Source organism: Malus sylvestris, chromosome 7, assembly GCF_916048215.2.
Source record: "Malus sylvestris chromosome 7, drMalSylv7.2, whole genome shotgun sequence".
In the NCBI taxonomy this organism is placed as follows: domain Eukaryota; kingdom Viridiplantae; phylum Streptophyta; class Magnoliopsida; order Rosales; family Rosaceae; genus Malus; species Malus sylvestris.
In genome coordinates this window covers 688,263-710,830 of record NC_062266.1, presented here as the reverse complement: position 1 = coordinate 710,830, position 22,568 = coordinate 688,263, and the positions used below count along the sequence as shown (strand labels likewise).

The 22,568-nt window shown below is 38.0% G+C and overlaps 6 protein-coding genes across 6 annotated transcripts; 1 reads left to right on the top strand and 5 right to left on the bottom strand.

The window, feature by feature from the left end:
* Positions 1–600: 600 nt before the first annotated feature.
* LOC126630494 (cytochrome P450 705A12-like) lies at positions 601–4,008 on the bottom strand. The gene is made up of 2 exons (XM_050300614.1): positions 2,991–4,008; positions 601–1,416 (listed from the first exon to the last, which is right to left on the bottom strand). Exons 1-2 carry the CDS (start codon positions 3,912–3,914, stop codon positions 742–744), a joined length of 1,599 nt encoding a protein of 532 aa, XP_050156571.1. The 5' UTR covers positions 3,915–4,008; the 3' UTR covers positions 601–741.
* Positions 4,009–7,560: 3,552 nt separating this feature from the next.
* On the bottom strand, positions 7,561–10,566 carry LOC126628780 (probable inactive ATP-dependent zinc metalloprotease FTSHI 4, chloroplastic). Its single transcript, XM_050298614.1, has 4 exons — positions 10,481–10,566; positions 10,330–10,436; positions 8,594–8,849; positions 7,561–8,026 (listed from the first exon to the last, which is right to left on the bottom strand). The coding sequence occupies exons 3-4, from the start codon at positions 8,760–8,762 to the stop codon at positions 7,713–7,715; spliced, it is 483 nt and encodes a 160-aa protein (XP_050154571.1). The 5' UTR covers positions 8,763–8,849; positions 10,330–10,436; positions 10,481–10,566; the 3' UTR covers positions 7,561–7,712.
* A 528-nt stretch (positions 10,567–11,094) lies between these two features.
* Positions 11,095–13,172, bottom strand: LOC126628779 (elongation factor 1-delta-like). The gene is made up of 6 exons (XM_050298613.1): positions 13,024–13,172; positions 12,519–12,745; positions 12,304–12,397; positions 11,926–12,160; positions 11,582–11,743; positions 11,095–11,407 (listed from the first exon to the last, which is right to left on the bottom strand). Coding segments are annotated over exons 2-6 (696 nt in total). The 5' UTR covers positions 12,722–12,745; positions 13,024–13,172; the 3' UTR covers positions 11,095–11,405.
* Positions 13,173–13,186: 14 nt separating this feature from the next.
* On the top strand, positions 13,187–15,722 carry LOC126628778 (UPF0235 protein At5g63440-like). The gene is made up of 7 exons (XM_050298611.1): positions 13,187–13,434; positions 13,667–13,781; positions 13,950–14,103; positions 14,403–14,499; positions 14,779–14,867; positions 14,967–15,035; positions 15,474–15,722. Exons 1-7 carry the CDS (start codon positions 13,197–13,199, stop codon positions 15,531–15,533), a joined length of 822 nt encoding a protein of 273 aa, XP_050154568.1. The 5' UTR covers positions 13,187–13,196; the 3' UTR covers positions 15,534–15,722.
* A 322-nt stretch (positions 15,723–16,044) lies between these two features.
* On the bottom strand, positions 16,045–17,154 carry LOC126628781 (protein LIM1). Its single transcript, XM_050298615.1, has 2 exons — positions 16,386–17,154; positions 16,045–16,279 (listed from the first exon to the last, which is right to left on the bottom strand). The coding sequence occupies exon 1, from the start codon at positions 16,733–16,735 to the stop codon at positions 16,412–16,414; it is 324 nt and encodes a 107-aa protein (XP_050154572.1). The 5' UTR covers positions 16,736–17,154; the 3' UTR covers positions 16,045–16,279; positions 16,386–16,411.
* Positions 17,155–17,287: 133 nt separating this feature from the next.
* On the bottom strand, positions 17,288–20,440 carry LOC126628777 (uncharacterized). Its single transcript, XM_050298610.1, has 7 exons — positions 20,063–20,440; positions 19,599–19,772; positions 19,393–19,485; positions 19,237–19,305; positions 18,475–18,681; positions 17,768–17,893; positions 17,288–17,651 (listed from the first exon to the last, which is right to left on the bottom strand). The coding sequence occupies exons 1-7, from the start codon at positions 20,291–20,293 to the stop codon at positions 17,502–17,504; spliced, it is 1,050 nt and encodes a 349-aa protein (XP_050154567.1). The 5' UTR covers positions 20,294–20,440; the 3' UTR covers positions 17,288–17,501.
* Between the last annotated feature and the right edge of the window lie 2,128 nt (positions 20,441–22,568).

Below are 22,568 nucleotides of genomic sequence, written 5' to 3'. Positions count from 1 at the left end.
TAACTTTTCTGTCTGAAAAGTCGGCTGACTTTTCTGAAAAATGGTCGGGCGACACGCCCCCACGCGCGAGTGGGGTGCACACGCCTGACATAAAAAATTAAAAAAAGGGTCAAACGCCAAGCTGATGCAAGCGCTGGCGTCACACCCACTCGGGCTCTCGAGCTGTCAACTCTTCACAGGCCCGGAGCTCGGACCTCACCTCTGCTCGGGCTCCTTCAACGCTGGAGCAAGTTCACAGGGCCTCGGGCCCTTTCCTCTCCCCTATCCCCCGAGCAATGTCCATGGGTGGACTTGCTCTTATGAAACGGCTCACCTGTGACTCCTCTTGTCAACTGACTTGGTGGGGCAGATAGCTGGATTTCATGGTTTACTTAGCTAATTGTTTATGTAATAGAACGGATGTAAGCACCTTTGCTTAATCCAATAAAATAATTAATCACGCCAATGTATATTAGTTTGTACGGCTAACACTATATTTACATTAAGGGATGAAGAAATAAATTGATTGCAAACTCAACTTATGTCTTTAGCCGAATTGTAATGTTATGATGAGCGTGAGACCTTTATTTGGGCTAATGAATAAGCTACATTTGTACCATATTGACAAAAACCTTATCAATTTATTGGAGGATTAGATATTCAAATAAACAAAAGTATAGAGCCTTCAGAATTCATTGTTATTTAAGCAAATAACCACATGACACAATTGTATGCCACTTTTGAGCTGTCATAGTAAAAAAACTACATAGAAGAAGCAAATGGGCTGAAGTGAATGATAGGAAGTAGTTCAAGTGTGTGTGCCATTGGTAAACTTATGCCGGGTCCTATCTCCATATTAACCTTGTTGGCTACATCACCATTTTCGTTTCCCCCAACCTTCCAATCAAAGCATTGAACCATGGTTGCAACTGCGGTGTTCACCAACAGAAGCGCCACCGCAGAGCCAGGGCAACGCCTTCTGCCACCGCCAAACGGCACATAATTGAAGTTCTGTTCCTTGTGTTGATGACTTTGGTCATCATATTCCACACTATCATGTACTTCACCAGAGGAAGCCAAGAACCTCTCCGGACGAAATTCATCAGGGCTGTCCCAAATCTCCGGATCTCGCATAATTGCATACACATTGTTTGCCACCGTAACTCCTTGGGGTATGTCAAAGCCCTTGATTTTACAGTCTTGGCGGCATTTTCGTATCACCACCGGAGATGGAGGGTACATTCTCAATGCTTCCTTCACAACGGCTTGTAAGTATGGGAGATTTGTAATGTCGGTTTCCTCGACCAATCTGGCGTTGCCTACTACCGATTTTATCTCTTGTCTGACCTTGTTGAATACCTGAGGATGGTTGATGAGTTCGGCCATCGTCCATTGCATGGTCTCTGTTGATGAAAGTGTGCCCCCAATAAATAGGTCCTAGTATACCACAAGCACATAATTTGAATCAATAAGACGTATAACTTGTTCCATTTCTGGCTAATAATGGGTATGAGTATGACAGCCGTTACGGAGCTCTTGTTCAGTTTAATTACATGCATCCATGATTAGTTAGTGTTTTTTACTATAAGTTCAGAATTGAGAATTGTTTGGTAACAATTTCGTTTTTTGTTTTGGTTTTCACTTTTTGTGTTGGTAATATTAATATAGAGGAATAACAATGGAGAAAATAGGTAGGAAGAAGATTGGATGAAGGATGGGGTGAGAAGTGTAGAAAAAATATACAAGAAAATGCACAGAAAAAAAAAAACAAAAAACTATTTTAAGTCGTTTTCACTGTTGTAATTTGTTTTCATTCCTTCTATCTTATTTCTTCCCTACTCTCTCATCATCCCTCATTTTTTCCATATACTTTCTTCTGATCTAAGCACTAAATACAATAAGGGAAATTGTGTTTGATTCCTCATTTCTTATATATTTTAGTGAATGGACGAATGAATGAAAGAAAATTGTGTTTTAATTAATAGCTAGGTAGGTTGATAAGTAACTCCATAGGGCAATAAATCCAATAAGGGAAACCAAATTTTCAGTCTCTAGACCACCAAGTTTCCATCCCCAATGAGTGAGGAGGTTAGAGACAAGGTCTATGCAAAATGAGTTGCCTCATTTTCTTGACTAAGGAAATATAGCTTGTTGACAACTTTGAAACAAAAAACTAAATTAGTTCCACATGTTTCTACATTTCACAAATTTAACAAATTGAGGACAAAACTTTGATATTAATGATTGATATTTTGATGACAAATTTCTAATAAAATAGATGCTCCAGAAGTCTATTTTAAATTGGCGAGTATCAAATATTTAATTAACAAAATCTGATTATGAGTTGGCAGCTGCACACCGATCGACATATTAAAAAATACAAAAAGGACAGCTTGCTTTATGGTAGTCAAGTTTGCCTGCTCCTCACGCCTTCACATCGCAGACGGATTTTGACCTTTATAAGCTCCTTTCGCTCCTCAGATTTTAAGTTTGTTCAGTTCAATTTGACACCGTAGATTGAGAGGCTAATGAACTTTCGGGCAAGTTTTCAATTTCTAACACTCATACAAATTTCAACAAGGATTCTTTTCCAGATTATTACTAATCTAAAGGTTTAATCAAATGTAAAAGTTCGATAACAGATGGATTAATAATTAACTTCTTGTTCTAAAGATAAACAAAGCTCACTATATTCAGTGTTAACTCATTGGTGAGGGTGGTTAGGATAATGAGTAAGAATAAGCTAGTTCAAGGGTTAAACGGTATTGTTAGGGAGATCAAATTTTTTAAACCAAATCATGTAATTATAGATAATTAAATTATTAATTAAGTGATAATTAATATGTTTGTTTCTCATTAGTGACACATTATTTGATTTACAAATTTAGTTTGAAAAATTTGAACTCCCAAACATTATCTAGGTTCAAAACTGCAACTAAAAATATATATTTAATCATGAATAAAAATTGAGTTATAGAGAGAGAGAGAGAGAGTAAGATAGGGGAACTTACAAGCAAGAAAGCTTTAATCTGAGTTCTGGTAATTTTAAGCTCAGCCTTGTCATCTTGATACTCCTTCAAAAGCAAGTCGATCAAATCCAAATCCTCTCTCTCCCAGCCCTCTCTCTCCCCTTTCTTTTCATGCTCCTTCAGCATCTTCTCAAAAAGCTCATCAAACTCCCACGACACGTCCGCAAGCTGCTTCCCATAGAGCCAAAAGCCTAGCCTCTTCAACGGCCCCAGCACATCCCCATAAGAAACCTTGGTCGCCAGCCGTAGCGTCCTCATCATCATCTTCCTTATCCTCGCAGCCTCGTCGCCATTCTCCGAGCAACTAGTACTCATCACCATCTTGCAAGTGGAGTTGTTCGTAAGCTTCATGAGCTCGCTTCCCAAATCAACCACCTCCTTCTTTTTAGCACTCTCGACCAACTTCTCACAAAGCTTACCAATTTCTACTTGTCTAGTATTGCGCGAGCGTTCGAGCTGCCGCGGCGCGAACAGTTCCGTCATGCAGAGCTTCTTCATGAACTTCCAATAGTCACCGTACACAGCGCCGAAGAAACCCGAGTTTCCGTAGGGAAGTTCGTCCGCGAAAGCAAATGCCGGGCGATCCGCAAAGGAGAGGTCTTGGGTTTTGAAGACGTCGGTGGCCACGGAGGCGGAGGAGACGAGGAGCATTCGAGAGGCGCCGAGGCGGAGGTGGAGGAGAGGGCCATATTTGGTGGAGAGGTTTTGGAAGGAGATGGCCTGGTGAGCTGTGGTTAGATGGTGGAGGTGGCCGATTAATGGGAGGGCCGGTGGGCTAGGTGGAGGACGAACTTGAGTGGCTGACTTGGGGGAATACTTGTTGAACAAGGATCTAAGTAAGAGGGTCGAGAGATAGCATATAAGGAAGTAGAGAAGATAGTATTGGGCATCGTTTGTTGTTGCCATAGCTGCTGAACTCAAGGTCCCAACAGGCTGATCTGATCTGCTTGTAATTATGCGCACCCACAAAAAGTGAATGAATCACACACATTCCTACACTGATTATTATTTTTATATGTATTTTAGTAAATGTTGGCGGCTTTGACTCCAATTTAATATGCATATTGAAATACTAATATATTCTCCCATCATCGTCATAACGAAAAAAAAAAGGACTTGGATTGTCTGCCCTTCTATTTCGGTGCTCTCCTCGTGCCCTTCTGTTTTGTGTGATCACGGTTAAGTTACGTCAATATTTTATATTATTTTTTTATAAAAATAATAAAACAAAAAGAAATAGTAATATAAAATGTTGACGTAGCTTAACCATGATCACAAAAACAGGAGAGCACGAGGAGAGCACCAAAATTAGAGGGCAGACAATCAAGTCCAAAAAAAAACATATATTCTTGCGGGTGCCATGTTATGGATAAGTGAACAACTACATAATATAGGTAGTGGGGTCTGCTGTCCCTTATTTTCATGTCTCCTTTGTGTAATTTTTTGACACGTGGCATTCATCTTAACTCTATATAAACACTGTTAATTTTTTTTAATAGAATTTTAAAAAATATTAAAGAAATACAAATGAACCCCACCAAACAAATCACCCCCAATCGCCGGTCTCTTTATTCACCAACCCATCATCGTCATCTTCTTCTTCTGGGTCAAATCAATGAAACCCAGTTTAGGCTCCCACAGCCCACCGGTTCTGGAACATCGTCTTCGTCGTCAACCTCATCCTCCTCACCATACTGCTTTTGGGTTTGTTTGTGTTGAATTGGCGGTCGAGACGATTATGGGTTATGGGTTTGTTTGGGTTGAAGTAGCGGCAGAGACGATTTGGGGACGTCTTGGGATTGGGGGTTCTACAGGTTTGGAGATTGAGGACTGTGATTGGATCCATGGGGTTGATAAGGACGATAAGAAAGATGAGTTTCCACAGGGTTTAAGGGATTCTTTTGAAGGATTGCAGGAGATTAGGGAATGATTGCAGGGAGATCGGAGATGATGAGTTTCAACAGTGTCATTTCGGTTTTTTTTTTTTTTGAGTTTTTTAATTTTTAATTAAATTTTATGGAAAGTAACAATGTTAAATTTCAATGTTAAGTAAAGGACACGTGACACAAGACTAAGGGATGGTTTGGGAGTCAGATGCTTAAAAAAAAAAACACCCATGAAAAAAAGCTGTGAGGGTTTTAAGTGTTTGGTAAACTGAAAAAAAAATGCTTATTTTAGAAGTTGCTGTGAGAATAAGCTAAAATCAAAGGAAAAAGTTGAAGCTGCTATTTGCAGCTTTGGAAAACTGGTTTTTTTCAAAGCACACGGAGCTACAGTGCTCTTTTAATGAAAAGACCCACTATCAGACTATTTTTTTTTTTTTTTCCAAAAGCACTTTTACAAAAAAGTTTACCAAACACTTTGCTAATTTATTTCACAGCCGTTTATTCTCACAGCACAGCCGCTTATTCTCACAGCAGCTTTTTTTCAAAGCACAGCAATACCAAACCAGCCCTAAAGAAGAGACATAAAGGAGACATATTATTTGGGACAGTAAACCCACGGCCCATAATATACGATGAGATCGAGTATTACTTCTTGTTATGGATGTTAACAACTACATAATATACGATGAACCACTAATATATGCATTTTAGTAAATGATGGCGGCTTTGACTCCAATTTAATATGCATATTGAACTGCTAATATATTCTTACTGATGGCATGTTATGGATGTTAACAACTACATAATATACAATGAGATCGGGTATAACTTGGAGTCAGACAACTAACTGCGAATAGATGTTTATGTCTATTTAATTGGAAGTTTTTTGTACGAAAATGGAAGGAAAAAAAGGTTTCTCCTCAATAGAAGAAAAGTTTTTTTTTTTTTTTGGAACAAGGAAATGCATTCCAAGGCCGAAGCCAAAAGGTACTTGAAAGCCTACAAGGAGGCAAACACCCAGCAAGGCACAACTAAAAGAACAGCGATGAAGAGGATACAACCAAGAGACGCATCAACCAATTTTAGTGTCACCCCTAACATCACCACTACCTCTCAATGTGGACATGGGAAACCATTCTTATTCAAAACATGTACCATCGAAGATGGGGGGGGCGATCGACCCAAACACAATCACACATCTCCGAAAAACCAACTGACGCAAGGAAATGCGCCACCAGATTGGCTGATCTTGGCACCTAAGACCAGTGACAATTCTGGAAAGCCTCACCCAGCTGCAAGACCCAAACCAAAGTAGGGAAAGCCTCTCAATTGCCATTATCAAGAGAACTCGCAAGACAAGAGATAGTTTCAAGAGAATCCGACTCAACAATGACCGAGCAAAGACCCAAAGAAGTACCAACTTCACAACCGCGGAGAAGAGCTAATGCTTCTGCCGCAGCAACATTAGGAGCCTGAATAGAATACCTGGCTGCAGCCACAAACCGTCCCTCCGCATTCCTCAGGACTACTCCAACAAAACCCAATTTAGACACCTTAGACCAAATAGCATCAACATTAATCTTAGTAAATGGAGATGGGGGAGACAACCACCATTGAACTGTACCCTGCCGAGCATAAACCATCGCCTGACCATTCCCCGAGAGCCCCACCGCATCCCAATAAGAACTAACCGCATATGTCAACTCCAGCAACAAACAAGCGGGATTAACTTGTACCTGATTGAACACAAAATCACACCGAGCTTTCCAAATAAACCAACAGGTGAAAGCAACTTAGGACTCAACCCACACCCTATCAGCCGTGGACCCAAGGGGAATAGACATGACAGCCTGCAACCAACTCACCCACGAATGAACACCAGCTCAATCAACCCGGTAGTCAAGAGCACCACTAAACCAAACAACTTCCACCCACGGACAAGGGAGAAAAAGATGTTAAAATATAAGTAATACTTATTTCATGACGGGTAGAGAGGCAAGACCATTGAATATTGATTTTGTTTACTTTATCTTTTATAAGACAAGTGATATTTTTTTAAAGGAAGATTCAAACTTAGATGCAAGATGTTAAAATACATTGGACAAAAGTTACACATTTAAATTTAAGAAAAAAAAATTGGAATGAAAAATAATATTTTTTTAATGAATGAAAATTAAAATAAAATGAGAAAATGTAGGAAGTGGGAGAAAGTAGAAGAGTAAAATATTTGATTTAAAAAAAAATATAAAACAAGAGTAAAATATGGCTATTTACTATATTCCCCTTAATTTTATATCCATTGTAAACTTATTAAAGATGTAAAAGGGCATGAAATTTCAACCTCTTTAGTTGAAAAGAGGGTTTTCTAAATAATATTATACATTTTTGAACAAAAAAATAAATAATAGTATAGATAATGTGTTGAAGCGATTCATTTAACTTGACGACAGAGTGTATCTTTTCCAATTGTTTAGCGTTTTTAAGTAATTTGTGGTGCATAACCTTTTTTGTAATTTATTAATTACTGAGAGTCCAATCTCCCTAAATGAACTCCGAACGAAAAATAAGGAGAACTAAGAAAAATCAATCTCCAATCACTTCTTCTATTGTGCTCCACGATATGATTTGTTAGTTTGTTGCTTTGGTAAGGTGTTGACTTCATAAGATTGCAAAGGAAGAAGTATTATGGGAGTTTTGGTCCTTTTGCTCTGCCCTAAAAAATGTAGGGCATGGTTCCTACTTAAACATCACGAAGAAAGTTGAAGTTCTACAATAAAACTAATTGACAATATGACGAGTAGTCCAACCTCTTATAAGCTCATGCAAAATCCCTCCTCCCATCAATGTGAGACTTATTCTCAACAGTCAAGTTGCCAATCCAGAGATACAGTACAATAGACAACGCAAGCCGCATAGACCATATGACTGCAGTTGCCACAGTAGAATATACTTGTGCAGGTACTGTATCCACATTCAGAACCTCAACATTCTCTATTTGCTGATGCAACTTCTGCCATACATCATTCCAGCTATATATTGGCATTCGGTCAACCACATGACGCCGAAAAATAACCTCCTTCAAATTCCCTTTCGCTCCTTCCATTTTCTCATCCTTGTAGTAAGGTAGAATCACTGCAGAAGTTTCTCCATTATTCAACAGAAGGGTTTAAAGAAATAAAGATGACACATTTAAAATGTAATCAATGTCTTGGACTCTTGGCATATGCAACTATCATGAGAGCAACAAAGAGCCCAAAGAGGTAAATAGTGTTTTAGAGGTTATGCCTGATCCTTTATAAAAAAAAAAACAAATTTTTTTATACGAAAATACAACACGGAGAAGTAAGTGTAATTCAGCTAAATAATGAAGCAACAAAACAGAAGCCTTTGAAAGAAAAACAAAAGAAAACCAAAGTTACAATCACATACCAATCAGGATAAATAGAATGAAAGGACCATTTCTCAAAACATGATTGTATTATAAATTCCCAATTACATAGGAACTCAACTTTTAACGGATGGGATACGCCATTATGTGCAGCAGAATTTTTTAAAGCAACAACTGGATTGACTAGAAGGATGATAAGAAAATAATTTTAAAGCGTGGAAAAAGAAAAAGAAATAAGAACATTGGCCTAAATTGAAAAATAGTAGCCTCGAAGAAAATTTAAACTTTATATTAAGAAAACAAATTTCTACCTGATATTTTTTTACCATAGTTTGAGTACTCCATATGCTGGACATTATTTGAGTTAAGGAGTCTCCAAAAGTCACTAAAACCAATCCTGTGTGAGTTCTCAGGATCCCACTCTGTTCCCCTTAACTTTCCACGCAGAGTCAACATGGCCCTGCTAAAGTATGAAGCCATGACAAGCTGTCTCTCTAACTGCAAATTTGCCTTGTTCTCAAGTTCTTCTAACTCATTTATCCTTTTTTACTCAGCATCCTTCATTTTCTACAAATCAAGGAGAAATAGTAAGTGAAAGAAATCAAATTATTGACATTGATTTAGTTTTCCCTTTAGAGAGACAATTTAGAGAAAGAAAGGAGGAGAACTGTATAATGCATAAGGTGAACATACAATGTGTTTACATAGGATTTCAAGACATAACTAAAATTAGTTAAACATCCTCTTCAGCATGGTGACTCACAAATGATCCGTGTTGTAGTTGAAGAGCGAGTAATTAGCCAAGTTACCATATAAAAACGTAATAACTAAGACAAAAAAAGGGTATTAACTAATAACTAAGCCCAAGTCTTCTAGTAGATTTCACCTCTTTAAACACCCTAGTTTCACTGTTTTTTTAAGACTTGTTCCTACTTAAATATAAACTGCCAATTTATAACAACCCCCAAATAAATAATAAATAGCACAGTAAGTGACTAGACCAACAATAGATGAAAACAATATCATAGGAGTAGTAGGGTAAACATTACACAAACACTACTGATACACAAAAAAAAAAAAAAAAAAAAAAGAATTTGGCAGCTGTATATAAGAACACCTAACTACTTTGAAACAGAAACAAGGATTCAAATACAGCATCACACTAAAATACCATAAAAAAGAAAAGTGACCCTAGTTTTCACTAGAAATCTCAACACCCTCATAAACTTTGTTCTGGCATTGATATATTCTGCAATGAGAAGAGCATGCCCATGCAGTGAAGCATCCTCCAGCCTTTCACATAAACCTAAAGCAGTGGTAATATGAGATTTAGAATAACACAACCAAGCATATAATTTGTTTTGACTATAAAACTATTGTTTTAAGGGAACAGTGTAACTCCGTAAGATTGGCAACTGTGATAGCTAGCCTTCGTCTCACAAGAACAACACATAAACAGAGTTTAGGATTCTACAAATTCACATTGATGGACAAGAATAAAATGGGCTATTAGCCATTGACACCAAGTTGCCATCTATTTAGTCTGGTTAAGGTGGCCTAACAGGTATGGGAAGATTTGGCACCTATAATCCCAAGTCACATCTCACCAACAATCATCAAACTTACAACCCAATGTACCGATTACTATTGACGCAATCTTCAGCACCGAAGCGTCACTTCAGTCTCAGCTGTGCATAATTCTACTTCCTACTTCATTCAAATGCAAGTTCTTCACTCTCACTAAACCAGCACAAAGTTAAGTTTACCATTAAGATTTATCCTTTTCCTTCATTTCCCCTTAACAGTCCACAAACAAATCCAAACGGACACATAACCAAAACCAATTGAATAACCACAATCGATTACCAACAAATAACATGGAAATCTTACTTTTCATTGGCTAAAACAAGAAAAGAGAATTACTTTCCTAATTCTTCACCCTAATTATATTCCCTGTAATTTTCCCAGCACCTAAATAGATCCAAACAATTGAAATTTCAACAGCCAAAACCCATATACCAAATTCTCAACAAAATAAAAATTACACCTCAAAAGCCACAGCGGCCGAGCTCGTTGTCCCCAAATCGACAATTTCAACTTTCTCGTTGACTATGCGAAGCGGCCCGACTCTTCTCGTTTGTCCCAGTCTCTGACCTAAAAACACATTCTTCGGGGTTGTGAAATTTGGCGTCTCTGACCTAAAAACACATTCTTCGGGGTTGTGAAATTTGGCGTCTTGACTGAAGAACTACGCGAACTGCCCAGGACGTTGATTTGAGCTGCGGGGGAAGGCATATCGTGAAAAGTTAATTCATTTGGATATAGTGGAGACGGGTAGATATACAATATATAATCTCATGTATTTGTTAATTATATTAGCTTTTATTTTGTCAGTTACCATATCGTGAAAAGTTAATTACATAACTCATTTGGATATCAATAATTGAGCGATAACACGTCGTAGACAATTGTAAATTGTATTAGTATTTGCTTTATAAATTATAGTTACGAAATGAGGTACAGCAATGTCAGCATATCCGTCTCCGACTCTCGGAAACGTTGCATCCTACAATTCACCATCTCCTAACGAATTCAATCAAATTAGCTCAAATACCCCTAATCCAATATCATTGTACCAATAAAAGATAGTGCTATTAACACACCTAATTTTACCTCTCACACACCTTTGTTAATCTTTTAGCAATGATCCTCGATTCATTCGATAAGACCGCAAAAAATTGAGGGGTGTGGAGAAGTAAAAATGAGTGTGTATAACACGCCACTAAAAGTACATTCTGCAAAGAAAAACAAATGGAAACAAACGCAATCCATTCACTCTTATTAAAAGACTTTTCTACCAAGTTCTTTGAGAAAGATCAAAAGGATTGACAAGCACTGAATTCTTGTGAGAAATAAAAGGATCAACATCGAAGTCAAGCAGAAACAAGCTACCAAAAACCACCATAACAAAACTGAAATTATGTTTTCAACAGTAACTGAAACCATACCAAACAAGCAAACAGCCTCGGAAACTATTCATCAAGGGAATACTAATACATCAAAACCAAATATAATGTCTCAAATCATGCCGCCAGAAACAAAATACACATCCGCAAGCTCCAATCCTGCAACAAAAACAAGGTAAGCATAAATTAACACCGTAAAGATGCATTTATACTCCAGCACAATGCACAAACCCTATCTTGTAAGATAATCCAATTATCCTAACTAAAAGCCAAGAAATGCTCATTGCAGCATCAAATTTACTGATACAAACGCAAACCTACAAATATACTTACATATCTTGTTGAAGGCTACGATGTCGCAACTCTGGACATACTCGTTAATTGGTTCAACAGTAAGTTGCTCCTCAATGAGAGTATCAACAGAGACCAGGTCATCAACAATTGTCATCATTATTTGCAACTTCTTAATCCCGTACCCAACAGCTACGAGTTTGGCTGCACAATTAAGAAAATAATAACCGAATTCACATCAAGGACTAAACTTTGTACAATTAAACATTAGCTTGCACAATAATAACTTAATATGTGCATATCAACGGCAAAATTGTTGCTACATTGTTTTAAGTAAATCTGTCCCCTTTAGCAACAAATAATCCTTAGATGAAGGAAGAACTTACATGCTCCCCAAAGCAAGCCTTCCATGTGGACACTTCTTACAGCCTCCTCAAGCTTTTTCATGTCAGTTTCATCATCCCATGGCTTCACATCCAACAGAACCGATGACTTGCCAGACTCTTTCTTCTTTGTAGATGCCTTGATGGAAGCCGCACGCTCTTCAGCAGCCTTCTTCTCCTCTTCGGTCTCTTCACCAAAGAGATCAACATCGTCATCGTCATCCTCAGCAGCTGAGGCCTGAAAATCATATCATATTCTAAAACATTAGTATAACAATGTCATCCAAGTTCTTCAAGCTGATAAAGCAACAAAGTCCAACCTCGAAAAATTCAATTATCCTAAAACAGTGATAAGGAAACATAAAATGAAGAACTACTTGCCTTAGTGTCAGCAACAGGAGGGGTAGCAACTGCTTCCCTGGTTACGGGAGCAGATCCCTCAATAGTGACACCAGATCCTTCTCCGCAAACACCACTACAACAATGAATATAATCAAATAAGTCAAAGTGTTCACGCAAACATACACGTTTCAAAGAAATCCATTAGAACTAATAACAAACAGATAACAAACCCATCAAAAGTTTTACGAACTTACGAAATCCTAAGAAGAGCAGCAATGTGGTTGTACCACCTAGACACATTCACAAATTCCGAAGATGGGGCCTTGGAAAGAGCTGCATGCACAGTGATATCATCTTTGGAAGCCTGATAGCCAGTGATGTAGCTGCGAGAAAGCAAGTAGTCATCAAGTTTCTTCAGGCCGGCAGCTGAGTTCACGTCAAAGAATGTGACTGCCATTGCTTGGTCTTCCGGTGGTTTTTCCTGCAACCCATATCAGAAAAAATTAAGTCTTTCATCCCTAGATGATTACCAATCAGTGCCAAATATTCAATTACTAGAAAATTAAAACCCTTTTTCGGAAGAAAAAAAAATTTAAATCGAAAGCAACCAATTGCATCCATATAAACACAAAATTTAAACCAAAAAAAAATTTCGGAGAAAAACAAACTTCAATAAATAGACAGATTCATGAACGATATAGCCAAAAACACTATGATTCGATAAAAAGTAGGGATCTTTAGCCTTGGATCTGAGCATACCTGAAGAGCGAGAGAGCTGCGGAGTGAGAGCGAGAGAGAGTAAGAGGTGGAGATTTTTAGGGTTTCTATCCTTTTTTATAGGCAATTGGGATTTCTGGGTATACGAGGAATCGTTTAATTGGGCCGGGGTACGGCCCAACAAGTTTAAATAAAATCAGTGCGAAACGAACAGCATGACGCGCGAAACGCCGTCGTTTTGCACTTTGCGCGCTGATAGACCCACCGTCGTCGAGCTCGAGCAATTCCCAATTTCCAGCTGCAGGAGCGGTGAGAAGAAGAGGAGAGAGAAGAAAGGAATGCCGAAGAGAACAACACACACGTACTCGAGCGAGGACGCAGCTCCGGATGGACCCGACTCGGACCTCTTCGTTTATTACTGCAAGCACTGTGGATCCCACCTCCTCATAACTGGTTCTCTCTCTCTCTCTCTCTCTATACATACATATAGATATAGAGGTATATATTTGTGTTGTTTGTACTTGTATGATTAGAAATTTATAAGCTTGAAAGTTAAAAATTGGGTAATGCTGATTTGAATTGGTATTTTTGTAATGGGTGTAATCGTTGGTTTTGGAAGGAGTTTCTTGAATAATGTTTTGGGGGCTGCAATTTTGCGATTATAGTGAAATGTATGTTGTTTAAGATACCCAGTTGCAGAAAATGCCGAAAAGGAAGACGGACAAGGCTTATGTGTTGGACAAGAGCAAACATCTTGCAAGGCTCAACATTGCTGAGGCTGGAAAAGTTTTATTGAAAAGGTGCTTAATTTTCTTTAGTCCAAATATAAATTCGGTGTTTTCACTGTGTGTGTTTGACACTGGCCCTCGTTTTCCCAGTACTTTTCTAATGATTTGTTTCTCGAGTAGGATTGTAATGATTTTGCAACATTGTGATGCCTTGAAATCTTGGTTGATATAATTATTCAGAGGGGAAGGGAAATTGGAGAAGCAGTTTCGAATGAACTGTGTGGGTTGTGGGCTCTTTGTTTTCTACCGCTCGGAAGAAGACTTGGAAGGTGCTTCTTTCATTTATGTTGTTGATGGTTCTCTAAGCACAGTTGCTGCTGAAACCAACCCACAGGTATATAGGAAATTTACAAAGGCATTTTCCATCATCTTGTGAATAGTAATTGTCTTGTGTGGTACCAGGATTCTGGAAAAGGAATATTTTCTATAAATAAAGGGAAATAGCTGTTTATGTCTCATTTGATCTTCCTTGTCATGCATTTGTTGGGTTGTGAACGTAGATTTTGGCTTAGCAATTAAGGAATTTGTTCCTGAAAGCATATCAAGTCCCTATTGCTATGTCGTCAATGGAAGTTTTTTTATGAACCTCCACATTTATTCACTCTGTCCATATTTCCTAATTGGTGTGTGTAGGATGCTCCTGTGCCGCCCTGTATATCAAACCTAGAAGGGGGACTTGTTCAAGTTGCTATAGAAGTGGAAGATCGTGCACAACGGTCAGCAATCACAAGTAAGAGAAATTATTGAATGTTTTCCTGTCATCTTATTCAGCATGCGATGCTTGCTTGGTAGGTCAAATTGCAATCATAAGTCAGAATTTCCTGCATATACATGAATTGACATTTTGGATTTCTTGTACGGCAAGTACTAGTCCTTTTTTATGTCTCTATGCATCTCATTACAACACTTGTAGCTGGCAGTTTTAATATGTAATAATACTTGCCAAAAGAAAGTTGTTTCCTGGAAATTTAGTTGCTGATTATTTAAACACTTTTTCCTCTTATGCCAGGAGTGAATGCTGATGATGTTAGAGTCACTGTAGCTGCACCTGCTGCTCGGGGAGAAGCAAACAATGAGCTCTTGGAATTCATGGCCAAAGTATAATTCTGCTTCATCATTGTCTGTTAAACTTATAGGATTCCAATCTTTCGGAACAAGTGTCAATTTAAGCCTTAACACAATTGCTTTTTTGCACAGGTGTTGGGTCTGAGACTAAGCCAGATGACTCTTCAAAGAGGGTGGAATAACAAATCAAAACTCCTTGTGGTGAGTAAAACATGTTTTACTATCTCTCTCTCACTCTCTCATTTGCTCATTGGGTGGCTTCTTGGGTGTTGTTGATCATAATCTGTTTCAATTGTCCCTGTGAGAGCAATATCGTTTTTGTCAAAAGAAGTTTTCCAACGTTGTATGCATTAACTTTGATGTCAGACCCAATTCATTGATTTGTTTCTTGATGCACAAATACATGATACATCTACTCTTTCAAACTTAGGATAGGATAGCTTATCAAAGTAACGGTACTGTTTACAAATAATAGCAATCACAAGTAATGGCAGCATGAATTTAGAAGCGACGTATGCAGAGAACCCCATATAGTTGTTCAAGGATATGTGACATATGCCATTGTAACTCCGAAACTGCTTAAACTAATTTAACTGATCTTGCTAGGGTTTCTTCCTTAACATTTGGTGATTGTTTTAGGTAGAGGATTTGTCTGCTAGGCAAGTATATGAGAAACTTCTGGAGGCTGTGCAACCTTGAGTCTTTACAGTTCAAATGTCAGCTCTAATGAATGTCATCAGTCGACGTGTATGTTTACAATTTACCCTGGACATCAGCGGTACAAATTTTTCTTGTGTTAGTTGTGATTGTTGTGGTGCAATATGGAATTTCAATTGTACAATCCCTGTATCTTTTAATGATTTGGTTAAATATATGCACCTTTTTCTATATCCGTTATAATCCACTCTCTCTACTCACCTCTATGAAAGATGTCAGCAATGTGATAAATAAGATTAGTGTCAATTTTTGCGCAAGTAGGGAAGGGTCACGAAATGTGATTGCTCGTGGCAGTCAATCGCGCAAATGCTGCCCGAGATTCAAACAAGATTAGTGTAAACTTTTGTTAGACAAGTAGGGTTAGGCATATGGATGGTGTAACTGTGAGCAATCTCCTTTCTTGCTTACCAGAATGATGCATGTTGCAGAATTTACCACATCTCTTCAGTGTTGTGTCATCAAAGCCAAACATTACAAGTGATTAGGAATGTAGTAAAGATAAATAACTCTTGATTATTAAAACCAAATAGCAGTTTATTACATCGGAAATCAAATTACAGCGAACACAAATCCTAGTTTAAAGGTAAAACCGACGCGATTCAGTGCATATATATCTCAACACACAGCGTCTTATTGTTAACAGTAGCATATGAAAATATAACACATTTATTCAAGCTAGAAAATATGCTCCTCAGCTCCAAGCTTCAACTTCTAAATCATAATGTCACCTGCATCAAGAAAAACAGACTCATCAATCCTAAATTTTCAGAAATCAACAACGGCTGCAATATGAAAATAGTTGCCTCATCATCTAGCGATTTCACTAATTAGTACCGGATCGAAAAACTGTGCCCGAGGAGCTAGAAGGTACATGGTTCAAAGTTGGCGCCGCACTTCTCCGGGAGCTGCATGGCCATACTGCGATCAACGCCAGAGATCGGAGGGCCATTGACGAGCACACAGAGGCAAGGCTGGCCAAGAGCTTTGAGGGCACCGCAGCAAATCTCACTCGGGGGGATGGGGCTGAAAGGAATAACTGCTGCTCTGCAAGGTATTAGCTGAACTAGTGCCGAGAAGAAGGTGCTTGCACAAGTACTTCCCTGCCCTTGATCCACCAAACCCGCCATCACGAACACAAACATCAAAATTGGAAGAGCCATATTTTTCCTGCTAGTAAACCTCATCTTAATTGAAACTTAGAACTAAGATTAATTGTTAATTATGTTTGGGTAATGTTAGGGAGAAAGCGTCACGAATTCGGATTTATAGGGGATGATGAGGCTTTCATGCCATCATGCATGTCGATCCTACTCAAAGGTCACACCTATGATGCCAGTATTCTCCAGCTCTGCTGCTCAGCTGTATACAAAAGCTAGTCAAGAAATACATATTGTGTGCTAGTTGTTGTAGTTGTTAAACTCAAATTTCATGACGCTTTGCATTTTCTTTAACTTCATTTATAATTTTCCAGCTTATCTCTAATCAGTTTCTTCATCCTATCGACTACGAAAATCACTCAGAAAACCTCCTGCACCTCTCAAACTCATGCTTTGTAATGATTTTAGTGAACATATAAATGTCTGCTAAATCATATTGACGTAAATTCAATGTGACCAATAACGATTTCAATCATTTTCAGAGGAAATGGGTGCAGATTTGAAGCACATTTTTTCAACTTTTGTTGCAAATCAAAACAGTTCAAGACGAGTAAGAAACCAAAACTAGATGTTCAAGAATGCAATGAAATGGTAAAACTTGAATTGCTCGAGGAACAGAGGAATGTCAGTAAATGATACAACGATAAATAACGACACGATACAATTAACCGCAGTTTCTATCATCCCAACCTTCTTTATTACAATTCATATCATCCCCAAACGCCTCTTCACAATGCCGTTCTGATCGTTGACATAATACGTTATGATCTTCACATGTAACAAGTTATCAAACTTATTCTTTGTTGCCTTTGAGATTGATTACTGCAAGCTCTTGTTCAACAAACTCTCCTGCATAAATGGGCGGATATTTACTCACAAGCGGGGATTCTGCAAAGTGACCTAAGGGCTTCAACACAGCATCAGATGCTATGTGTGCAAACAACTACACAGCAAGAAATGTCACAAATAAGCATACAATGCATTATAATATTTTTATTTATATAAAACCGAAAAGAACATAACGATAACAATGACAACAATGTGACTGGCTTCACTCACTGTTGAAGATACTCTCCATAGTAAGCGACTTTGCTCTGTTGCAAGCTTGATTGCATCAATCGTCCTGTTTGTTACGATAACTTCATGCAATCCAGCTATGCAATCACCTGCAGTCAACCATTCTATCTGCACATAACAAATTGTGTGAATGGAATAGAACTAGCATAAATACTTAAAACACAACACATGCCAAAGGAAACCAACCTAAAACAGCAATTCAAATCAAAGTGAGAACTCGAACAAAAAATTGACACAACTAACTTTTTCTTTGTTACAATTAAGTTTGAATACATTTAGGTTTTTGGTACAATTAGCACACCTATTTAAATGTTTAGAATACGTTCCATTTTATCTTTTAACCATAAGACGTGCATAACCTTCTTTTATTCTGATATGTACCATTAAAAATCTAAAAAAATGATGATATAACAGAGACTACATGGATGAAGAAGCAACACCCCTTCCCTTGTCATTTTTAAGTATAACCAGAAATATATTACACACGATATTGTTCCTGTAGTTAAATTAAAGTTCAAATTTTTGTCTTTTCAAAAGTTAGGCACTGAAGAAAATATAAAATGTGTTTAATTTAATTGATGTAACGGTAATCCAAATTGCTTTCTAATGACAGACACCATATTCAGGTGGTCAACTAACTTGTAAATTATTCAACAAGTACCAAGCACAATAGTCATAAATAGTATTACCTGCTTCCCGGTCTGAATGAGAAGACATCCTACAGGAACCTTGACTTCAACTTTTTGCCCATTTTTTAACCAAATGTTCAGACCAGGAAATCTACTTCTGCCATGAATAGTTAGAAAGTTCAGGTCATAGTGATATCCTGCAAACACAGTACCCTCTTGGCCGTAACGCCGAAGGTCACTTCCTGTTGGAGCTAGAAGGTGTGGCCCCTGGGTTCAAAAAGAAAGAGCACTCAACATAAAGTGCAGCATAAAGCGCATAAAGCCAGGAAAATGGCAAGTGGAAAGGACTAGAATCTAGTTTACGAATCAATTCAAAAGTTGGTGATTTTCGAAATCGCAGCATGCTGCTATAGCTCTATACCTAATCACAATGCAATGTATTTGATAAAGTCATACAGTGATTGAAGAATATAACCAGTCCAAACTCGTCTTTACAAAAAGAAAAAACAAAATAAAACTAAAAAGTGTTATGAAATAAAATCTTAGTGGCATTATGGAGCAATGCAAAAGCCATTCAATAGAATGCAACTTGAATTTGGGAACAAATATGTGGGTACTGTGGCTAAAGATAGAAAAAGTGATGGATATAGAAGCTGGCACGGCATGGAAATGAAGGATACTGGTAATTACTGTCAGACTAGGCCACCAGTAATCATAACTTTTTCATTTGATTCCAATATCCACTGCCCCACCACTAACGTCAGATATCAGGTTGTTGCCAATACACATGAATGTAAGTTTCGAATGACAATCATTGCGCACCTGATTCATAAGAGAAGTGAATGCATCCTTTGGCAAGCCAAATCCAATGGCAGCCATTTCAGCAACAGCCTGGAAAAAAAGAAACATTTACATGATGATAATGTGCAAAACAAGCAAGCAGCTTGAACAATCTGACAAAACAGATCAGTGGCTCACCTCTATTGCGGAAATCATCTTGTAACCCCATGAATCCATGGTATCTTTCCATTCAGGAAACCCCTCCGGTACAACAGGCTCTGCATTAAGTTCCTAGAAAACAAGAATAACATAATATTGATCATGGCAAGTAGAACAATAAGCATTGACTTTTAAACTATGTTTGTGCAAAAGTGAAAATCGAAAAAGCAAAGAAAGAATGAGACCTGAAAGCGGGTTTTCGAGGGTCGAGGACCCACCCTCCACATGTATCGCCATTTGCGATCTGCCCCTTTGGGGATGGATGGCTGGAACTCTTTGGGCATTTCTTTCAATTTCTCCTGCATTTCTTCATCAACAAGGCTTCTCGGGACTTCCACGCCTTCCGGTGTCACGCCAACCTGTAATGTGTTACCCCCGTTTCAAGTTCCAAGTTTTGAGCAACAAAACCGAACTTGACAATTTCACTTCACACCACAAATCACTTATATTTACACACTTTCACAGTCATAGCAAAAACATACAAATTGAAACACAAGTGATAAAAAAATGGATACAATAAAAATCAAAAGGGTACCCAGATGAGCCCCCAATCGGTAATCACCGAACTGGGTTTCAAAATTCAAAATTTTCAATTTTTTTTCCATTTCCGGGCAACATTTTCTCGGGAAACAAACAGTGCAGAACCCACCTGGTAATGCAATTGGGGCCTCTCCTGGAGTCGCTTGAACTCCGGCGGACTGTCAAAGTACCTCTCCATCATATCAAGGAAGCGATCGTTGTCCTCCGCCGTACATCTGGGATCCTTGACCAACAAAGCTCCCGTTTCTCTCAGACTCCGACTCACCTCGCCGCACAGCTCCTCCACTCCGCCCTCTTCCGATTCCAAGTACGCGCTCAGATCTACCACCGTCAGATCCATTTCTCGACCCCAAATCAAAAAATTTGATACCAGATTCTTGATTTTTCGAGGGTTTATAAATGTTTATAGGGATGGCGGGAGATTTTTCTATTGATTTTTGTTTCTGTTTTTGGTGCTTTCTAATGTTCGCATTTTAAAAGCGTCAAACGTTTGAGTGCGTGTAATAATGTTGTTTGATTCGCTTTCCTTTCCGTGTTCTGTACTATCCTGACACGTGGAATTTGGTAACTAAAGTGGATTCGTTAGCAGAATTCCTTCGGCCCACAATCCCAATAGAATGATTAAGCTGGTTCGAGATTTATAAACAAGATAGTCCAACATGTCATGTTTAATTTGAACGTCTTAGTTATGCTTTACTTCCAAAATGTGGTCACCAAACACCCAACAGGATCCTCTCTGGATCCTCTTTATGAAGATTTTGAGAATTTGTGAATCGTATTCGTTCATCGTACATCATACGGTCAGTTTTTGTCAGATTCTATTTGTGTTTAATTTTAAATAAATAAATTTAATATGATTTTTTACCGCACGATATACGATGAACGGACACAATTGACGGATTCACTTACATATCATCCTTAAAAAGACAAAATTACCCTAAGAATCATTACTTTTTTTTAGAGTAAATTGTAGCTATGGTCCCTGAACTTTACTCAAATTGGAGCAATGGTCCTTCAACTAAAAATTCATTACTATTGGTCCTTCAACTCATTAAAACGTGTAGCTATGGTCCCTCAACTAAAAATCCATTACCTTTGGTCCCTCAATTTTAATTCAACTGGAGAAATGGTCCCTTAACTTTATCCAAATTGTAGCTATGGTCCTTCAAACATAACTCGTTTTGACAAAAAAATTTACGTAGTTGACAAAAATGACCATAATTACACACTTTGATGAGTTGAGGGACCCTAATTAAATAAATGGTTATTCCAACATAACATATTTTGACAAAATTTTGAAGAAATTAATGAAAATGACTATAGCTACACATTTTGATAAGTTGAGGGACCAATGGTAATGGATTTTTAGTTGAGGGACCATTGCTCCAATTTGAGTAAAGTTCAGGGACTATTGCTACAATTTACTCTTTTTTTTAACACATGATATTAACTACACTAAGGAGAATAGGGTGAGCTTAGCCTCACAATGGACTAGCAATAATATGGTTCAAATTCGTCCTAGGTTATAATCGAACCTAAAACCTCTTATTTACAAGTACAGAGAAATACCACTAAACCATATATCTAAGTGGCTAACATATCACTTAATCAATACTTAAAAATTAAAAACCTATATAATTATTCATTATTCCACGTTTTTTAACCATGCTAACACATCACCACTCGTCTTTCTATATACATATAAGCTGGGTGGTTGACTTAAGCTCAAGTCTACATTTTATAGGTTTCAGAATATTTCATGGAACCATATGGGAGGAAAACGTAGAGTCCTAAAACAACTCAATGGAACTCAGCAAGTATGAATCATAAGGTTCCAGAACCACCAACCTGATCAAAATTGGGATTCCAAAACCACTCAATTAAACCCAATCACCAGAAGGTTATAAAACCACTCAGTGGAACTAGGTCGGAAGTGGGATTCCAAAACCACTTAATGGAATCCAAAGGGTGTTGCGTTACATACCAACTCAAAGGAACCATATAAGAAGTAGGATTCCATACCAACTCAATGAAATCCATATGATGCATGGTTTTGGACCAAATTCAACGGAACCATATAAAAAGTATGATTCTAGACCAACTCATCCATAGGACGTAGGGTTCCTGATCAACTCAATGAAACCATATAAAATTATATCTTGACCAACACCTATCAAAGCGGACAAATATTACTTAGCTTACTATTGATTAGCTTACTACTGATACAAAACGTTCACCGATTCAAATCTCAACAAACATATATTGAAATTGAATTTAGAGCATCGAAATTAGCTTTGAGACATTACACTAGATCACTGGCCAATGTCGCCCTCACGTGTCGTCGTACACGGTAGCCGATAGCAAAAGCCTTTGTCGGATTTGTGCGAATTACAAAACAAACCCAACTTATACCAAAGTGTAAATCTCATCATAAGGATGAGATGTTATACCTTTCTCGAAGTTTAGATATGAACAAAAAGTAGTGAAATTAACCGAAAAATGTTTGGGTGACCCAAAAAATGGTATCGTCGCTACACTAATGCCCAATCAATCCAAAGCTAGGTTTTATTCTTGGGACTAAGATATTTCAAATGGGTAGTGGTGGGTGACGGAAA

Coding starts and splice junctions, on each gene's coding strand:
- LOC126628777 (XM_050298610.1), bottom strand. CDS start 20,293: ATGGATCTGACGGTGGTAGATCTGAGCGCGTACTTGGAATCGGAAGAG. Junction 19,486..19,598: donor CCTCGAAAACCCGCTTTCAG/GTCTCATTCTTT, acceptor CTTGTTTTCTAG/GAACTTAATGCAGAGCCTGT. Junction 17,894..18,474: donor TCATTCAGACCGGGAAGCAG/GTAATACTATTT, acceptor TGTTATGTGCAG/ATAGAATGGTTGACTGCAGG.
- LOC126628779 (XM_050298613.1), bottom strand. CDS start 12,721: ATGGCAGTCACATTCTTTGACGTGAACTCAGCTGCCGGCCTGAAGAAA. Junction 12,398..12,518: donor GCTGCTCTTCTTAGGATTTC/GTAAGTTCGTAA, acceptor TCATTGTTGTAG/TGGTGTTTGCGGAGAAGGAT. Junction 12,161..12,303: donor CTCCTGTTGCTGACACTAAG/GCAAGTAGTTCT, acceptor TATGATTTTCAG/GCCTCAGCTGCTGAGGATGA.
- LOC126628781 (XM_050298615.1), bottom strand. CDS start 16,735: ATGAGGTTTACTAGCAGGAAAAATATGGCTCTTCCAATTTTGATGTTT.
- LOC126628778 (XM_050298611.1), top strand. CDS start 13,197: ATGACGCGCGAAACGCCGTCGTTTTGCACTTTGCGCGCTGATAGACCC. Junction 13,435..13,666: donor ATCCCACCTCCTCATAACTG/GTTCTCTCTCTC, acceptor ATGTTGTTTAAG/ATACCCAGTTGCAGAAAATG. Junction 14,104..14,402: donor CTGCTGAAACCAACCCACAG/GTATATAGGAAA, acceptor TGGTGTGTGTAG/GATGCTCCTGTGCCGCCCTG.
- LOC126628780 (XM_050298614.1), bottom strand. CDS start 8,762: ATGGCTTCATACTTTAGCAGGGCCATGTTGACTCTGCGTGGAAAGTTA. Junction 8,027..8,593: donor CTATGGTAAAAAAATATCAG/GTAGAAATTTGT, acceptor AAACTTCTGCAG/TGATTCTACCTTACTACAAG.
- LOC126630494 (XM_050300614.1), bottom strand. CDS start 3,914: ATGGCAACAACAAACGATGCCCAATACTATCTTCTCTACTTCCTTATA. Junction 1,417..2,990: donor AGATTAAAGCTTTCTTGCTT/GTAAGTTCCCCT, acceptor GTGGTATACTAG/GACCTATTTATTGGGGGCAC.